Source organism: Nicotiana tabacum, chromosome 4 (assembly GCF_000715075.1).
Source record: "Nicotiana tabacum cultivar K326 chromosome 4, ASM71507v2, whole genome shotgun sequence".
Taxonomy (NCBI): domain Eukaryota; kingdom Viridiplantae; phylum Streptophyta; class Magnoliopsida; order Solanales; family Solanaceae; genus Nicotiana; species Nicotiana tabacum.
In genome coordinates this window covers 82,884,009-82,904,244 of record NC_134083.1, presented here as the reverse complement: position 1 = coordinate 82,904,244, position 20,236 = coordinate 82,884,009, and the positions used below count along the sequence as shown (strand labels likewise).

At 34.2% G+C, this 20,236-nt stretch overlaps 2 protein-coding genes across 6 annotated transcripts; one reads left to right on the top strand and one right to left on the bottom strand.

The window, feature by feature from the left end:
- Nucleotides 1-1,280: 1,280 nt before the first annotated feature.
- Nucleotides 1,281-6,025, bottom strand: LOC107763583 (UDP-xylose transporter 3). Its single transcript, XM_016582073.2, has 8 exons — nt 5,637-6,025; nt 5,395-5,553; nt 4,485-4,669; nt 4,315-4,382; nt 3,724-3,856; nt 2,170-2,331; nt 1,813-2,082; nt 1,281-1,733 (listed from the first exon to the last, which is right to left on the bottom strand). The coding sequence occupies exons 2-8, from the start codon at nt 5,513-5,515 to the stop codon at nt 1,617-1,619; spliced, it is 1,056 nt and encodes a 351-aa protein (XP_016437559.1). The 5' UTR covers nt 5,516-5,553; nt 5,637-6,025; the 3' UTR covers nt 1,281-1,616.
- Nucleotides 6,026-9,986: 3,961 nt separating this feature from the next.
- LOC107815381 (reticulon-like protein B16) lies at nt 9,987-18,097 on the top strand. Of its 5 annotated transcripts, XR_012708827.1 has the most exons (7): nt 9,994-10,255; nt 10,321-10,492; nt 11,215-11,395; nt 11,502-11,643; nt 12,591-12,660; nt 16,548-16,811; nt 17,869-18,093. XR_012708827.1 is itself a non-coding variant. In XM_016640952.2 (6 exons), the coding sequence occupies exons 2-6, from the start codon at nt 10,330-10,332 to the stop codon at nt 16,709-16,711; spliced, it is 720 nt and encodes a 239-aa protein (XP_016496438.1). In that variant the 5' UTR covers nt 9,994-10,233; nt 10,321-10,329; the 3' UTR covers nt 16,712-17,074. The 5 variants fall into 5 exon arrangements, 3 of the variants coding, with proteins under 3 accessions (XP_016496438.1, XP_016496437.1, XP_016496440.1); XR_012708828.1 differs by lacking the exon at nt 12,591-12,660 and having other exon boundaries at nt 9,987-10,255; nt 17,869-18,097; XM_016640952.2 differs by lacking the exon at nt 17,869-18,093 and having other exon boundaries at nt 9,994-10,233; nt 16,548-17,074.
- The last annotated feature ends 2,139 nt before the right edge of the window (nt 18,098-20,236 follow it).

Below are 20,236 nucleotides of genomic sequence, written 5' to 3'. Positions count from 1 at the left end.
TATCGAATGTCCACCCCTAGCAAAACTTGACTACTCGACAAACACTTAAAAAGGCTTTCAGAGGGCAGACTGCACAGCCCAACCGTTTAAATAACCTAAAGAGCACATCTTCACATGACCTGTATCATCACGTTTTTGCTTGCACTTCTGACATTCAGATAAAAAAAATAGAGTTAACCAGCCACCAAAATGGATTTCAACAAAAAATTATGAAGTCAATGGCAAATTACAACTTTCCTCTAGACACACAGGTTGGCAAGTGAATCCGAAAGCTCGACTTATCCGGATTCTAGTTGTGCGAGACTCTCCTACCTGGTAGAAGTGTTTCTTCTTTGCTAGAACTCGAACCTAAGACCTTTGATTAAGAGAGGAGTAATCTCATCCATCCCTTGGTGGTAAATATGTATTAGCACAATTTGCTTTGCACATGTCGGCGGATCTCAAGTTTTTTTCGTTTTTCCTTTTAACCTTGATTTCTTATGTATAGACAGAATTTTGACCTTTTATAAGACCCATACATTTCAGATATCAGTCTAGGTTGTCTAGACTTGCAGCAGAGGATATCAAGTACAATACATTTCCTTACTACATAGTATTCTCCTAGATTAGTACAAAATTGCCAGTGATTTGAAGGCATTTTCCAAGCATGAATAATATTCCTGTTCTATCATGATTTTCCTCAGGACCATGGTACCTAACTAACCAATCAATCAATACTCTCTGTGCTATTCTCAGGAGATTTTGGAATGCAGAATTTGGTTCATTATCAATTTGCTTTGCAAAAATACTCTGTTTTTGAAAGTCTGGACATGGGGATGGAACCAATAAACACCAAGCTTATGGAGCCAAAAGATACAGAGTTATTGCCTTATTGGTCACATCTGTAAAAATAATCTGTCATCCCTCGTTTGCAGCATTTCCATTTTCTTTGTTATGGTTAAACAAGGAAACCTTCCCCTCGTGATTAAACCAAGACAAGAACTTACATCAGTAAGATTAGTTTCGCGCGACAGTGGCTCTGCGTCGCACCTTCACACCTTTCATGTACATGCTGACTGAAACAGGAGGCTAACGGGGCAAAGGAATAACACAGGTCACCAAAGCCCTAGTAGCCCCAGGGGATACTAGGATCCCTTTGGGTTCTCTTTGAGTTATTTACATATTTGTATAATGGATCACCTATTATGCAGAAAAAGTTATGTTTCACCAATTAAAATGACAAAATTATATGCTGGATTTGACTAAGAAGCATCAAATGGAAACAAATAAAAGCATGCTTATTGGGGAGAAGCTGCTTAAAAATAAGAAATATGCTATAAGTGATAACATTATTCAGCTAGAACTCAAATAATTTCTAAGCAAATCACTTTTACTATGCTTCAAATATTCTAATTATACAAGGAACCAGGGAAGTAAATGCATTGCTTACAACAGAATAATGGTGACATCTCAAATCTAGACTTTCATACTGCTATCCAAATGGGCGTTTTTTGTTACTCATACGATTCTGAAGCAGGGGAAGCATTGTTGCAATTGCATAAGTCCCATGGTGAATTGTCAATTTCATCATAATTCAGATTGATGCATCTTGGAATGCTAAATAAGAATCGCAATCTTCAAGCATTTAAGTCCTTGTCTGCTTTTCTAATTGGGGCTATCGGCAGAGCTACATCATCTATTGCACCAACTCCTTTTTCCAGGCCTATTAGAGGATCAGATTCACCTTCCTTTGTCTGTATCATTTAAATGAAAAAAGAAGTGATGACAATAGTTGCATGATGCATTTGATAGAACAAAAATATCACGTCATACCTGAAGTTGTACCGATACTTCTGCAATTTTTTTCTGACCTTCGCGGCTGCAATAATATGAATAGAGAACCATTCCTATCAAAGCAACAAGGATTCCAAGAATATTCCTCCAGTTGAATGGGTCATGAAGTAAGATATACCCAAAAGCTAATACTAGACAGGTTTTGAGATGGCCAAGGACTTGGTAGGTGACAGGGGATGTCTTTCCAATCACAAGGAATGTGCTAAAGTTAACAGAGACTGCGATCAAGCAGGAGAGGGCAATGAAAACCTGTAATTATAAAAATGAATCAGGTATGGGACCATACACATCAGAACAGCAGTAAATACATTGTCAAAGAAGGGTTTATAATGTTACCAGCACTTGTGGTGTATATCTGAAGGCAAATACATTTTGCTGAGTCAAAAACTTATCCAGAAATGGACCAGAGATGAACAAAGTCATGGCTTGGTATGGACTAGATTGATACAACAGTTGTGTTGAAGAAACCTTGAACTTCTTCTGGATGGTATTGGTCATCTGAACGAAGCTAATTAAGAAATAACTAGTAGAACATATTCATGGACCACGGCAAATATATGTCTTAAAAGACCTAGCTTTCGAAGAGAATTGATTTACAAACTTTTCCATATTATGTTTTGATGCGAATAACATAGGTGAAAAGCTATGAATGTCGAGACGATCAAAATTATTAATAAAATTGAAGGAAATGCAGCTCCAAAAGACAGCAGGTATAACAAAGCAAGTTATAAGTTCGAGGTCGGTTACATAGATAGCATTAAGATTTTGCATCTTCCTCCACATTAGAAGCTAAACATGAAAACTGATAGCATGAAGAATGCATCCCTGCGGCGCCTCCGCTGCACCTAAGAGTGTGACCTAGTGATCAATGGAGTGGGGGAAGAACCATGAGGTCTCAGCTTAAATTCCAATGGAGGAAAGAAACACCAGGTGATTTTTCCCTTCTAAGACTTGGTGGGCAGAGTTACCCGGTACCTGTACTGGTGGGAAGTAATAGCTACCATGTGGAATGAGTCGAAGTGCACACAAGCTGGCCCGGTCACCACCATCATCACAAAAATAAAAAGGAATGCATCCCTCACTAGTCCGCAGTTAAGTCAAAGTCCTCTATTAAACGAAAATCACCATATCTGATCCTTATACAGGTTGACGCAGTGTTCTTAAGAGGGAAAAGCACGAAAAAGTGACAATCTCCATGGGGCTTGAATGGAAAAGCAAGAAGTGAAGCACACAATCTACAAAAATTAAAAAACATTTAACATTAAAAAACATTTAACCATTGTTGTTTTTCGTTGTTGATTACCTTACTATCTTATTGTTTTTATTCTGCTTTTATATGGCCTTTTGATACTGTCCCTTCTTGTCTATATTTTCATTAATGTGGTGCTTATACTTTCCTGAGTCGAGGGTCTATTGGAAACATCCTCTCTATCCTCACAAGGTAAGGGTAAGGTCTGCGTACACACTAACCTCCCCAGACTCCACGGTGTGGGATAATACTGGGTATGTTGTTGTTGTTGAATATTTTTATAACCAAAAAAATGAAATATATATATGGAAATCTTAGTACTATAATGCTTGCATTAGGGTAGGTTGTCTACATCACATCCCTTGGGGTGCAACTCTTCCCCGGACCCTGCGTATATGCGGGATACCTTGTGCACCGGGGTGCTCGACCCTTATGACTATCAACTTCTCGAAGTTGAGATTCAATGAACCGACCTCTTCTCGTGGGGATCACTTCGTGTGTAATTGTTCGAAGGACATGACTTCACTCATGAAGTGATAACCCTTCGCTTACTATTGCTTCATCGCTTGAAATGTGAAAAATGAGTACGAAAAGGAGTGCAAAACAATGAAAATGAGGAGCTAGCTACTTCAGAAGGATACAATTTGAGCAACACAAGTCGTAAGAATAGCAAGGAGTGACAAGATAGAGCCCAAGAAGTTCAGTTGTAGATCTGTTACAGTTGCAATTCCAACACCCAAAAGAAGAACGCAAAGAGAGAGTTGAATGCTCCGACTGTAATAATGAAGAGAAGTTTCAAGTTAAATCACAAATAGAGAAGACGACGAATCTACCAAACCTAGCAGAAAATTACATAGCAAAAAGCAAATTCCATTAGTGTCAATATAACAAAACCATGAGTAGAAGCTATAGCACCCTTGAACACCTTAAAACAATCAGTTGTTTGTTTATGGAAACATGATTCACTCTTTATATGTTTCGCTGAGTTTGGTGGTTCTAATCTGAGTTAACCGTACCAAATCATGATGTCAAGACTGACAAGTGAATTAACTTATCCTAGTAGTTTATGCAACTTTAGGTGTTATCCAGATCATGTTTTAGCCAAAGTTGTAGTGTGAAGGAAAATGTAGCAAATCAAAGAAAATGCATCAATCAAAACGTCGCTTAACCCAATAAAATTGATCAAGCAACCTGAATTTCTTTTTTTTTGTTGTTGAGAAAGATAAACTAACCTGAATTTCTTGCTGAGGAATAGTGTCTCTAATAGTACAGTGCATGGAATGATTGCAAGCTTCGTCATCTAGCACATTTAGAGATAAAGCTTGAGGTTCAGAATTCATTAGGCAGAATGGACATTTATATTTGAAATAGTGATGAAGGTGGATGAAGGCAAAGAATGTACCTGATAAAAACCAACAGAATTGAAACCAAGGCTAAGGTTTAGCAAACCAATTGAAATTCCATTGAGAATACCAAATCCAACTACAGTTCTTGGATCAAAAGGTTTGTGTTCAAATAACTTCATCCATAGCGCCACATGGAGGGAGCAAAAAGTGACTAGTAGATGCCAGCTTGTCAAAGTTGTAGCTGCCATAAAACAAAGTTTACCGAGTACATTATCATATCCTCTCTATCTCAGACTTGGAATAAGCGAATTAAAACCTGTAACAGCCACTACAGCCCAATTTGAAAATCTAGGTAAACAGTAGAGGCTCCTTAAGTGGTTCAAGCATGAGTTTTGCAACCACAAAGTGATATTAAATGCAGTTTATAAGTTCGAGACTATAAACATTCGTCGTAACTATTAACTAAGAAATCCAACCACAGATTTATTGAAATACAATACTGTCGAGGGAGGATTAACTTAATTTTCACCCATTGGTGATTGATACAGCTACTATCATGCCAGGATAACTTTTTATCTTATGAGAAACCAGAAACGGGTAATGCATGACATAAAACAGAAGCATATTCAACTTCACACGGCAGAGGCGGATCTAGGATTTAAACATTATGCAGAGTCGAGTTCGGATTCAACTAGAACTCAATTGATTTACTGGGTTGGAATCCATTATATGTACTTAGTGAATTTTTAACACATGCATAGGGTCCGATCAAAGCTACTGGTTCGGATGAGCTCTGGATTGGAAAGTATATAGTCTGGCAAAAGCTATGGTATCAAATTAGCAGAAAATTAATCAATTATTCAATATTTACGCTTCGATTCAAGAATCAAATATGACGAGCACCTTTTGGAAATGTTGATCAATTATGGGAAGCAGAACTTAACCAAATGTCGAAATTTAACTCACCAAAACGGAAACCTAAAGAGCTCATAAGCGCTTTATTGCATATCACAATCGATACTGACGAAACAACAGACAGAGACAAAGCTCCAATTGTCCCTAGCTGAAAACGCTTGCTCTCACTCATCCTTCCTTCAGCTACAGCTGTCTGCCTCCGCTCTTTATCTAGATCCAACAACAAAACAAACATAAGTAATCAAATGAAAGAATCAGCCAATTTACCAAATGAAGAGTGCACTAAATCTCACATCTTAAATAAATTCCAAAAATCAGCAGCAAATTTGATCAAAACACAGCTAAAATCCTTCACGCGCCCACTTTTAAGCTCTGTGCGTAAGATCCGATCGTACAATATCTGAGAATATTTTCAACTTCAATTTTTGGGCAAATAAAAAGTTGGGCAGTGACTATAGTCAGTATGCAACTTGCAACAACAGTTTGGTGCAAGCTCACCAAACCGTGTATAACACTGAGTTTGATGAATTTTTCTAATGTGGAAATGTAAATTACATATGTATGCATATATCTCAGTCAAAATCTGAGAAAGGAAGTGATGGGAAAGAAAGAAGTTGAAGGGACGTGCTTGCTTCTTCAAGAGACAATAACCCAATTAGTCCCTTAATCTTAAATGTTGGTTGGTTTGATCCTTAGAGTTTGACACTTAGCATATAGAGTCCACCTAGTTTGGAATGCTTATGTTACTTTGTGGTCCCAACATTTAATGATGTCTTACGGCCTAAATTATTCTCTTAAAATTCATAAGTTAGACTAAATTTATACTTCAAGTTTTACTCTGGCCATCAAAAATATTCAGTAGCTTCTGTCTAGATCTTGTATTTGTGTTAAAAAAATTTACATAATATATATAAATAATATATTCAAAACTCGGTAAACTATCTTTTCTAAAATTCAGAATTCACAAACTCAAAATTCTAATTCCGCCTATGTTAATCTAAGAACGGTTTTAGTATATTCATGAATGGTTTTCACCTCATCAATTATGTGGATTTGCTGCTTCTTTTTTGGCAGCTTTTGAAATAAATAGTACTAATGTAATTTGGGGACCCTCTCTTGATAAATGTTTTAAAAGGCGTGGGCGTAATACGAGTCGTTTTACATGTGTCTCAGCGAGGCGTAAGCCCCGAGGCACGAGGCATAAGCCCCATAGGTATTTAATTTTTAATATTTTATAAAATAATATAATTACAATAAATATTTATAAACAGGTAAAATTGCATAAAAATTAAAGAAAACTATAAATAAATATATATATATATATATATATATATATATATATATATATATATATATATATATATATATATATATAGATGTGCTTCATCCCCACAAAAAACTAGTCAAAACAATCTATTATACGCTACTTAGAAGCTCAAGTAACTTCAGTCGAAAAGAATAAAGTTTTTTACATAGAGGAACAAAAAGGATGACTAAACTGGAATTTAAACTTTGAATTTGCTGCTATGAAAAAGAATTGAGTTTTCTTTGTATTTGTAAAAAAAATAATTGAATATTCGTTGCTTTTGGGAGATATTAGCAGACTAGCGGACAAGATAAAAAAATTGAAAAGACTATGAATTAGAGTTTCAATCAATAAAAAAGGTCTTGACTTTTAAATTTAATACATTTCAGTTCCTTTTTAAAACTTTTGAGTAATTACCAAGCTGAACTTTGAGAATTTGGGTATTATATGAAACACTTATTCAACAAATTTTATTTTTATTTGAAAAAATCTTTGGGGCTTACGCCTCACTAAAAAAACGCGTCTCAAACGCCCGGGCGTATACCCCGAATTGCTTGGCGTACGCTTTTTGAAACTTTCGCCCAACACCGTCGCCTTTGAGCGTTTTTGGTGCCACTCGCCCCGAAAACGCCTTTTAAAACACTTCTCTTGATGGAACAAAGTTAATCACCAATTCACCATTAATGGCCTTAATACATGTGAAACTGGAAATATGGATCTAAGCTCCGTACGTTCCTTTCCTTCCCATTGATCACATAACGTGCTATTGAATCTCCTATGTAATTATTTTCTTTTGACTAGCAAGAAAATATTATCTAATTGTTTCCATTCTTTGCTATTGAAATTAATACTTTGGAAGAAGTATCTTTTTTTGTCCTCAAACTAGTGCAGTGAGTGCTTTGTTAGCTCATACACAAATTTGGAGAAAGTAATTTTTCTCTAAGCTGCAACCCCTATCCTTGAGTTTAATAAACATAAAAGTTAAGTAGCATCAGTTCGATTTAAATTGATTCATCTAAATTGTATTCATTTTTCCCTTATGCTTCATTATTGCTCTTTTTGTGGGGAAAAAATGAAACCATATATAATAGAACTCTGACCTTATAATATACACAAACTTAAAAGTATAAGCTTACTATATATAGTCACACTTATGCATAATAGTCATTCTATATAACAACAATAGACTATATAGGTCAAATTTTTTTTGAAATCAAAATTTTATGTTATGCTATAATATATGTTCTCAGTAACAATAATTTACTATAACAGTAAAAATTAATCGAGATGGAATAAAGGCAGTACTGATCTTTCATGATGTTTATGTGTTTAGTCATTTGTTCATAATGTCGTTTAGTTTGTCTCTGTTTGATTAGCCAAGTTTTCATGATGTAATTAAATTTCGGACTATTGGAATGTTGCATTAAGGGCTTCGAGTAGGTTAAAAATGTAGTGAGGTTGTTTCATCCTTGGCTAAAGATGAGTAATCATTGTTTTGAGTGTTAATCTCATGTTTGAGTGGGGGTTAAAAATGCTAAGGGTAATCAGGATATTGCTGATGTATTGTCAAATAGCATGTGAGTGATTTTAGTTTAGAAATGGTGTAAAAGTTTGAAATGTTTAATCGATTGGCTTGATTTAATATTATTTGAAGAATTATGGAGAAAACCTTTTTCTTGAACACACTTCTGCTTCTAGTATAAAGTTAAAAGCATGATGAAAATGCTTATGATTAATGGGATTACAATGATAATGGACAGAAGTGCCCTGAAATTAACTTAGGAGGACATTTTGTGATCAGTGTAATATGTGAGCAATGTATTTATTTATAACATGTTTGGCCAAGCTTCTCCCAAGGCTAAAAGTATTTTTTTCTTCTAAAAAGTACTTTTTTCACAATTTGAGTTATGTGGCCAAGTTTTTTTTTATGGGGGAAAACTTGTTTTTTGAGAAGAAGAATAAACACTTTTTGAGAAGCAAAAAAAGTAACTTCTCCCTAGAAGCAAAAGTAATTTTGACTTTTTTTCTTATCAAAAATACACTTAGTAAAATATAATATACCAAAATAACCTTACTTATTCTAAACCTAATGCCTAGGATATTAATGTATAAATATTTTTTTTATTTTAATGATAACTTTCTAATATATAGTGACTTGTGTAGTGAATGTTTTTATATTTGTAGAATAATTTTTTGATATATTTAAATTATCTTGAAAGAGTTAAAGTGCTTTTTAATTTTATTTTCATTTTTACTTAAATAAAATAAATTTTTAATTATTATCTTTATTAATAAATTTTTGAGATTATTTATTTACTTATATAATATTAACTATCAAGTAAATCTTTTCATTTTCTTATTTGTAATTTGATACTTAAAAGCGCTTTAATTTAACTAAATATAAATTATTACTCAAAAGTACTTTTTAGATTGATTAATCAAACACAAATTGCTTCTCTTTAAAAGAATTTCTCTGAAAAATACTTTAAAAAAATAATTTTCAAAATAAACTAATTTTTTCAACTTGTCCAAACAGGCTAACTCGGAAAAATGAAGAAAAATTTGGTCACTTTTCTCTTGTGGTTGTTGAAACACCATCAGCTATCGGACCAATGACCCTAAATTACTAAGTAAAAAAAGGACTCTTTATATTTAGTTGTTAATAAAAAGGACTAAATCAAGTCAATTCATACACTTGTCATTTGGTAGGATGCATAGAATTTAATTGTTAATAAAAAGGACTAAATCAAGTCAACTCAAACACTTGTCATTTGGTAGGATGCATAGAGAAAATAATGCATGCATTAGTTTTTGATATTGTTAATTGTTTGTTTGATATACTTTTTTAACTTATGTATTATTAATGCAAGTATTAGTTATACAATATATTTGGTATTATACTATGTATAATTAATACATAGCAAATCATGGTATTAGCAATACCAAAGCTATTAATACATACATTAGTATTGTTAAAAATAAAATTGTACTTAAAATTCCTTAAAGTTAAAGAATATGGAAGGCATTTTTATAAATAACTCATTTTCTTAAAAATTACAATATATTTTAATTTTTAATACACCACAAAAAACTGTAAATAAGAAATATTCTTTGCATAACTAATTATTGTATTACTAACCCATATATTATTAATCCATATATTATTAATATAACTTATTTAACATTATTCGCATACACCGTGCCAGACGACCCCTCAAAGGAGCAGCTGGTGTTATTTTTACCGCATATTCAGCGCTGATGAACGTGGATTGCGTTTTTTCTTTCTCATTTACAGATATGAACGCGGAGTGGGTGAAAAAAAAACAAATACTACTACTCCATAAACGCTGTGTAAAAATAATAGAAAAATCTCGGAGCGTGAAAGTCATTCACTGATCGCGCGTAAAGAGATCATTTTAATAAAACCGCCGCATCCACGTCATAATTACTCCCACATCGATATCGTTTCTCATTGTAATCTCCGATTGGTTCGTTGAAGATTCAAACGGCAGCAGAATTTTAACAAAATTAGCCATCAAAAGCCCCTTTAATCATGATTATATACTAATCCATACCCTACGAAGGTCAGGTTTAGTTTAGCTACAGGTATGTGAATTTCTCCTATTTTTATATGAATTTGACGGTTTCGTATGATACTGAATGCGTTACAGTGAAATTGAATGGAGAATTCAGAGGATCTTTGCAACATAGAAGGGAACGGAGATGGAAGAGGCAATAACGGAGCTTGCTGTGCTCCGTCAACATCATCGGCGGCGGCGAGCTCTACGTACAAGTTGTTCGGCCGGCAAACCTCTTTTCATCAGATGATGGGCGGCGGAAAAGGTAAATTCCCCTATTATTTTCCTTTTTTCAAGTCATACACATAATTTTGGAGAATTAAATGAACTCACACTAAGTCTGCTGTTTAGTTGAACTGTTACGCCGAGTTACATAGTGATGAAGCTGTTATTTTGTCATTTATCTTAACACAAAAATATTTTCATATAGCTTTGATCAAGTATGAATTCTGATCCTTAAGTTTATGGTTTTATATTAGCTTAGCAATATAGAATATGTAATTTATGACCCCGAGGAATAAGATTGGGAGCATGAGAAGTGGAAAACCATTGTTGTATATGATTCTGTTTTATGTTCATGCCGGAAATGCCTGGCACTATGGCCCTGCAGCTTTAGTGTTGAACTTTGTTTTTATTCATGATAGTGTAGTAAACTGGAATTGAACTGCTCCTGTTATTACTGGTAGATTCACTTTCTGCGAATGTTTTCGCTCTTGCTTTGTATGAGGGATGTGCTCTAAGACTAGATTTGGGAATTGGAACTCAATCAGTGTATGAACCGGCATTCTAACGAAGGCTTAGTTATGTTTCACGACAATCTCAACGTCTGTTACCTTCATTTCTTCCTCCACTTCCTCCTTGATAAATACATTAGTTATCTCATTGTCAGTGTTGAGTGTTTTACATTTTCGTTAATTCAGTCTTCTGCAAGTTCACTCTTGCTGCTCGATGACTTGTAGACTTACTTGTTATTTCACTTGGTATAAGCTGCTGATGTTATATTATGGAGGCGGAGGCGTGTCTCTTTTGGCATAATTGTTGCTGCTACAGTCGCATGGCTCATCTTTGAGTATTCAGAGTTACCTTTCTTATCAGTTTCTTCTGATGTCTTGCTGATTCTGATTGTTCTGCTCTTTCTCCGTGCAAACTATGCTGCCTTCAGGAAGAAGTATTATTCTCATACACATCTCACTAATGTGTTTATATTATCTCTTTCTGTTTTCGTTCTCCTGTGGTGAAGTCCAACTGATATTTCTCTTTTGTATCTTCGATAGACAACTCCCAACATTACCAGAGTTAGTCTTGTCAGAAGAAATGGTCAATAATGCTGCGGCATCATTTCGGGTCAAAATCAATTATATGCTACTCATGGCTCATGATATCACTCTTGGCAAAGATTTCAAACTCTTCTTCAAGGTTAGTGCTTATTAAGCATGAGGGCACTATTCTTTATCCCAAAAGCGGAAAAAAGAAGAAGCATGAGGGCATGATTAATGTGGTAAATTGTCTCTGACAATGACAAAGAAATTAAAATGTGACCTCCAAAAAACATAAACGATGACCTCCAATTGGTCATTTAAGTGTTTCGAGCAAATGGAGAAACTCAAGAGAGAACTAGAATTGACCTGGAAGCATGATGAGAAAGAGAAAGGGCCATTATTGTTATGTAATGCATTAACTTTCACGGTAACAAAATGGAGGATGTTCCACTAACTCTGTAACATTGGTTGCAGATGACCAGTAATATTTTGCTTTCCCTCAACAATTATAAGGTGCTTATGAATCTCGGTGTATCGTAGTTTGACTCATTTCATGGCGAGTAGTAAGTATTACCTTAGGATGAGGGAATTTCTGGAGCATAATCTGTGCCTTTAGTGCCACAACTGGCTTCATCTCCTTTCTGGTTTGTATGCAATAAGTTATCCACCTTGACTCTATCAAGGTGGATATCACTGTTATCCACCGCCGTAGACAGTAACAGAGCCAAAAGATGGAATAAGAAGATTCAGAGAAAGTGTAAAAATGTCACACCTAAGATATAAACCTATGTCAATGGGATTCAATAGTTTATTTATATATAAAAAAAGCTGCTTTTAGCCTTTTTGCATAATGCAATTTTCGGCGAAGTGGATTCAGTTGAACCCCCTTCACCAAAGGTAGTTGCGCCCTGGCTTTAGATCTACCCATAGTAGCTGCTGATGGTTTAACTTATGGTTGTGGTTATCATCTCTTAAATGTTGCCTCTTACTTTGTTCTAGGGTACGTGTTACCTCTTGCTTTGTTCTAGGGTACAATTCTAGGTTATAATTTTGACAAATGATAACGCATAGAGCTGAGTTAGCCAAATTTTGACATGTTTGCAGGTAGTTATTATTCTCTGGCTTCTATCTGTTATAGGAAGCCTAATATCTTTCTTCACGCTTGCATATATAGGTATGTGCCGGTTTCATTACTTGACTTGTATATGTTGGTGAATCGTTAAGGATATATGTGTTCCCTGAATTTATTCTTCCCTACACTTTTATCGCTTATATCTTGCTGTCTTTGAGGTCTTACGTACTTAGAGACTCTAATTTGCTAATAGATTGATGGGAATTTATATGGAGAGAAAGAGTGACTTTCACATGATATTCATTTACATAGAGAAGACATATGATAGAGTAAGAAAAGTTCTTTGGTGCATGTTTGATGAAAAACAAAATATATAGAAGTATGAATACCTTAAAGAACATGTATGAGGAAGTGATTACGTGTTTGAAAAGCGTTGCAGGAGATATAGAGGTATTTCTTGTATCCATAGGTTTATATTAGGGGGTTTAATTAAGCTTGTACTCGTATTCCTTAGTCATGGATGGTCCAACTAATAGTACAAAGAATGAGGTTTTATGGTGCATGCCATATTGCCATTTGTGGAGGAATTGTATTAATTGACAGAACTACTGAGGGAGTCAACCAAAAGTTGAAATTTACGGAAGCACTTTAGAGAATAATAATTTTAGGATAAGTATAAATAAGATACAATGTATGCAATAAATTTTGCTTCCATGAGAAGAATGAAGGTGAAGTGAGATTAGATGGGATTGTGGTGCCTAAAATTAGACAATTCAAATGTCTAGGCTCAGGCTTTTTATGAATGGCATGATATATGAAGAAGTAACACAAATTTAATGGCCATACATTGTAAGCAGAATATTGGTGGAACAGAATGATTGGCTATGGATGGGAAAAGGACTAGAGTTTTCTCGGTAAATTCTTTTACCGAACTTTATTGAATAGAGGAACGCAATATTCCTTTACCTATCAGTTTGGTTTCCTGGAGCCCTAAGGAATGTATGCTTTTTCACTCGGCTGTAAAAAGCTACGTTGCTCGACTCTCCAAAAATGTTACCGGGTGTGTGTCGGATCCTTCAAAAGTAGTGCATTTTTGGAGGATCCGACACGGGTGCGGCATCATTTTGGAGAGTCAGCGCAACATAGGTAAAAAGGAGATTCTTGAGCGAAAGACTTGAAAAAGAAGAGAACTGCATATGTCAGTTGGTTCTACATATACAAAAATTAAGAAGATGTTGACCATTTACTGTTACAACTGTCAGATCACAAGCCAGCTATGATTGACTATGCTGAACTCTTTCGAAATACTGAACTCTTTTGAAATACTATAGTCAATGGTAGTTACGGATGTTTGTTCAATTAAGCCTTTGGACGAAGGCAAAAAAAGGTTTTTGAATGGATCAATGGATAGAGAACACTTTTAATGATCGAAAAAAGGCTAGAGAACACTTTTGTAAAATGAGAGCACATCTTTTGTTCCTAGACAATTTTTGGAACACCTATGAAGTCCCTGTTAGTGTAGATGATTGGGTGCTCTTTAAAGTGAATCATATTTTTGTCAGGCTTTGCATAATCCTTTTATCCCATTCTGTGTAACATTGTGAGAACAACAATGTTATAAGAGAGTGAATGCCTTTTATTTATTTATTTATTTGTTTATTGATTACAACAACAACAACATACCCAGTGTAGTCCCACAAGTGGACTCTGTGGAGGGTAGAGTGTACGCATACCTTACCCTTGCCTTTAGAAGGCAGAGAGTCTGTTTCCGGAAGACCCTCGGCTCAGGAAGGATAAAGGGGAGGGGCAATACAAGCAAATCAATCAGACAACCGAAGCGAAAGTGAAAGTACAAAACTAATACTAAATAATGCAATCAGAAAACCGAAAACAAAGTTAGCACCAAGTAATAACATAAGTCTAGTGATATGAAAAAACATGAAGGACACTAAATGATGTATCAAAGTTACTGCTACAAACAAGAATAACACTCGGCTACCTAACCCTTTACCTTTATACTCAATCTCCACACCTTCCTATCCATGGTCATGTCCTCAGTCAGTTGGAGTAGCGTCATATCTTGCCTAATCACCTCTCCCCAATATTTTTTCGGCCTGTCTCTGCCTCTCCAGTGACTCTCCAACGCTAGCCTCTCACTCCTTCTTACCGGAATATTAGTGTCTCTCCTCTTCACATGCCCGAACCATCTAAGTTTCGCCTCCCGCATCTTGTCCTCCACAGGGGCGACGCCCACCTTGTTCCGGATAACTTTATTTCTAATTCTATCTAACCTGGTATGCCCGTACATCCATCTCAACATACTCATCTCGGCCACCTTTCATCTTCTGGACATGGGAGTTCTTGATTGGCCAACACTCTGCCCCATACAACATAGTCGGTCTGACCACCGCTTTATAGAACTTACCTTTAAGTTTAGGTGGCACATTCTTATCACACAGAACACCGGAGGCGAGCCTCCATTTCATCCATCCCGCCCCAATGCGATGTGCGGCATCCTCGTCGATCTCCCCATTCCCTTGTATAACAGCGGTGATCGGTCCAACTTGCGTGCACCTTGACTAATCCATGGGGTATTCCGGAACCTACTATTCTCTATCAGCATAAGTATTGGGTAACTCGGTCCACCAAAACTTAGACAAATGGAAAGAAAATCACCTACCTTTTTTTTTCTTCCTTTTGTGGGATTTGAATCTTGGTCTCCCATGGTCCATTCTAGCTTCATTAGCCGTTTGGGTCACACCCTTGTTGGTGTTGTTAATTATAGGAGGTGAATGTTAAGGGTTTAAAGCCTGCTATATCCACAAGACAAGAATCACAAAATGCAAATTTCAAGGTGGGTGTGCAGTCATATGGGATTGGACAAAATTAGAACTGATTGCATTAGTCAGAGTGTGCAACTAACTGATAGAGGGTTAAAATGACAGAAGTCCCTTTAGATAGTTTTGCCATGTCCTATGTATGGTGATGATTGAAGGCACTAAAAGGGAATTAGGTATTTTTAAAATCACATGGAGAGAAGTGCCAGATGTGGATTCTCAGTTATAAAATAATCACATGGAGGAAATTGCCTTAACACACGTATAATCTCTCAAGATCAGTTCGGACTTCTCTAAAAAACATTAAAAAATGGAAATTCCAAGTATGAGAGACTAAGGCTTAGTTGTTTTTACATTTACATTACGTTCTCTGTCTGCTAGAAGTCTTTTCATTCTAGCTAAAGACTTGTATCTTCATGTAGAAATAAATTTGATGATTAGAGAACCCTTGATTTGCCTTAAAGGATAAATTAGTCACTAGTATTGAAATGAAATAGGTTTGAATAGACCGGACTGGACATAGAAGACTTATATAGTCTACCCCAAATAGTATGAGATTAATGCGCAGCTGATTGATTAGTTACTTTTGTTCGTTTGAGGCTTAGATTTATCATGTTTGCTAAGAATATCTCAAGATTGCATGAATAAATCTTGAAAAGTGTTATGCACTTATCTGGTGTCCCTATGAAACCTCTGAATATTATTTAACTCGGGTGAAAAGTGACAATATGAAATTAATACGCTTGAACGGAGGTGCATTTCTTTGTTGAATGATTGCACTACACTATTCAGCAATTTTTACTGGTTTCCATGTCCATCCTTATTTGTTGATCCACTGTGAGCAATTCTGAAGATTCCGTCCAGTGATTCAGATGATATTGTCCATCCTTATTTATTGATCCACTGTAAGCAATTCTGAAGATCCTATCCTGATGATATAGTACCACCCCACCTCTATAAACATGCTCTCCATTAGTCGGTCCCATTTTCTGAAAAGAATGTGTTGCTGCTTGCATAGGTTTACTCAAATCATATTTCCCAAAGTTCAACAACAATTTGCATCTGCCATGATTTTGGATTGTATTTTCATACACCACTGTCTGCTTCCAATTCTTATGTGGTGTCTACTTTTGCCTTTGCAATTCCCCACAGGAACAATTATATTCATTACTGTGCCTGCCTTGTATAATAAATTTGAAGACCACGTGGATCGATATGCTGGGAAGATCCACAGGCAGTTTTCAAGGCACTACAGAATAGTGGATGAGAGCATTAGTAGGCTGCCCCGGAGTATTACCAAGGACAAAGAACTATAAAATCTTTTTACGAAGTAGGAGCATGTTGATTTTCATAAAAGAAAAACTTAAGTTTGGAGTTGGTCCATGAATAAGATGGAACTCGCATTGCATCATTCTGGTTGTCTCTCCTGATTCTCGTTTGCCACTTGAGCCCTTATTGATTTATCTTGACTCTGCAAATCTTTTCTGTTTCTAAGCTTTTAAGTTGGCTTTGTCAGATAATGAGGGCAATTGTCACCGACTTCTCTGTCCTAGTGGCAGGTGATAGTGCAAAAACTTGTAAACATCTGAGAGTTCTTTCCCTCAAACTTGTTAACTTTGATGGAAACAGCCGCGTTCGGTTATTCACACGTGATAGCAATATATGAGATGTTAATTTGACTTTTGTATCATACAAATTAAAGAAGATAATATTATGATAATAATATATGGTTGGATTAATTAGGAAATGTTAACAAGAAGCTAATTACACTTTTCAGAATTAAATTTGGGAAAATGACACTGTATAGTCACTCTCAAAATAATAGCTGAAAAATTTAGTAGTATATTTTTTGTATAGTTTCTGTAGATATATACATTCTGTATGTTATATACTCCCTTCGTTCACTTTTATTTGTCCACTATTGATTTTGCACTCCTTAAGAAATAATAAATAAAGTGTATAATTTACCATGATACTCTTAATGGATTTGAAAAATAATTTGGAATGAGTAATTAATGCTAAGGGCAAAATAGGAAAAATAAATTATTTTTCTCTTGATATGCGAAAAGTGACAAGTAAAAATGAAAATTTATTTTTAGAATACTTGGCAACTAAAAGTGGACGGAGGGAGTACATATTTTATATACTTTTTCAGCTACGAAATGTAAATAGTTTTCGGCCTAAAAGTGATAATACCCCATTAAATTTTGAGGAAATAACACTAAATGCCTATCACTTCCAAAATATTTACTCGGATTTGCCCATTTGAAAATTAATTACAACTCCTACCTAGGCGATCTAAACTTATTACCCGTAAATTCACTTGCTTTTTCCCTTTTAATTTGCTTTACGTCTTTACCCAACATGAGGGGCAAATTGAAAATGCAAATCTTTTTTTCTTTCTGTTTTATTCTATGACTTGAATTCCAAGACTTCTGACTGCCTCTAACTCTAGGATATATACTGAATGTAGAAACATACATGAATATGGGTATTCACAATGAGCAAGAAGGGACAAGAGGAAGAAGTTGATCGGAGAAACTCTCAGTTAGGGGTGTACAAACCGAACTGGAAAATCGCACCAAACCGAAAAGTCAAACCAAACCGATTAAAAAGCCTGATGATATTTGGTTTGATTTGATTTGGTGTTGAGTAAAAAAACGCGAACCAAACCGACATATAAAATATATAATTTTTTTTTAAAAATGTCTAAAAATATTTGAGATTCTCTTATGGGATGTAATATTTAATAGAATATGAAGTGCTCCATTTTTATTAACTTTAAACAATGTGTTGTACGATAACTTTCTTATCACTCAATCTCTTTATTTTTCCATATTTATTATATTCTTATATCTTTTTCGAATTTGAAGTGATGTTTCGATAATTAAAAATTAAATAGAACATATCATTATTTAGGTATCATATTGATTTTATGTTTAATTATTAAATTCGATTAACTTTGAAAGTGTACATTAATGGAAATTTATTGTCAGACAACTAAGAAAATAACTATCATGTGTTACTAAGAAAATTCTCTCATAAGAATATTTTAATAGATCATATGTTTGTCAATTTTTTTAATTTTTATTAAAAATATATTTACTTATAAAAAATTCAACAAAGTAAGATTGACATATTATTCATGTAACAAAAAAATTCGAAAAATCCGACAAAACCGAACCAATCCAAATCGATGTAAACGGTTTGGTTTGGTTTTAGTAAAAATCGAACCAACCTGGTCCATGTACACCCCTACTCCCAGTTGTGCATACCATAATTTTAAAAAGATTGTCCTAATTTTTATCCAGTTGTTATCTTCATTTTCGACTACACATAGTAGCTTACTATTTTTAGACTAATAAAAATATAAAAATAAATAATTAGACTACAATAAGAAGTAATTAAGGAAAATATTAAAATCACTAGATTATTTATTAAAACTTAAATTAATAGAAAATATATTTTTATCAATTTTCCTTTTCTTTTGTAAGTAAAAACAAAATTTATATCTAAAATATGAATTTACTTTTTTGAATTTTTTTTCACAAGAAAAATTCGCTAAAAATATTATAAACATTAAAATATTAAATTTAATGTTAAGTATTTTTTTTTAAAGGAATGAACCAGTCCTCTATGATACCCTAACAATATGTGATATATATCATGTGTGTATCATAAAGGACTAATGAGTATTTTTGAAGAAATAAATCAGTCATCTATGATATCATGTCAGTATATGATATATACCAGTTTGGTATCATAGAGGACTGGGCTCTTTTTTTAAAGAAATAAATAAGTCTTCTATGATAACCTATCAGTACATGATGTATACCACATGAGTATTATAGCGTATTGATGAGTATTTTTCTTTTAAGGAATGAACTAGTCATTTATGATACTATGTCAGTATATTATATATATCATGTGGGTATCATAAAGGAGTGATAGTATTTTTGGGAGGAATGACTCAGTATATGATATATATCATATTGGTAGAGAGGACCGATTATTATTTTTGGGAGGAATGAATCTGCCCTCTATGATATCCTATTAGTATATGATATATACCAGATTGGTATCATAGAGGATTGAGTATTTTCCTGGAAGAAATGAATCAGACTTCTATGATATCATACTCTATTAATATATGACATATACCATATGGGTATCATAAAGGACTGATGAGTATTTTGGGAGAAATGAATCTGCCCTCTATGATACCCTATCGGTATATGATATATACTATATTGGTATCATAGAGAACCGAGTATTTTGCTTGGAAGAAATAAACCAGACCTCTATGATACCCTATCCGTATATGATATATACTATCTTACTGATATATTATATAGTTTACTACTACATTATAATTAGTATACATACAATAGTATTTCTACAATAATATACTATAATAGTATACAATATACTATAATAGTATATAATATAATGCAATAAAATACTGTAATAGTATATAATATACTACAATAGTATATAATATGTTGCAACAGTATATCATTATAATTAGACCATTTTTTAGATTTTCAAAATTTTCAGGTCCTTGTTCAAATTATAGACGACGTTTTCATGGTGGAGATTTTACAGTAAATATTTTAAATTTGGGTTAAAACTTAGTTGAACTGGAGAAGAAGAATTTATACTGTATACCAAAATGATATATTATATACTATTTTGGTATACAGTTTATTCCAATGATATACTATTATAGTATACTATATAATGTAACGGTATACTCTTATTATTTAAACTTTTCATTGAGTTCTTTCAATTTTTCAATGGAATTCTCAAGTTTTATTAGTTATTTTCTTCAATCAAAATAT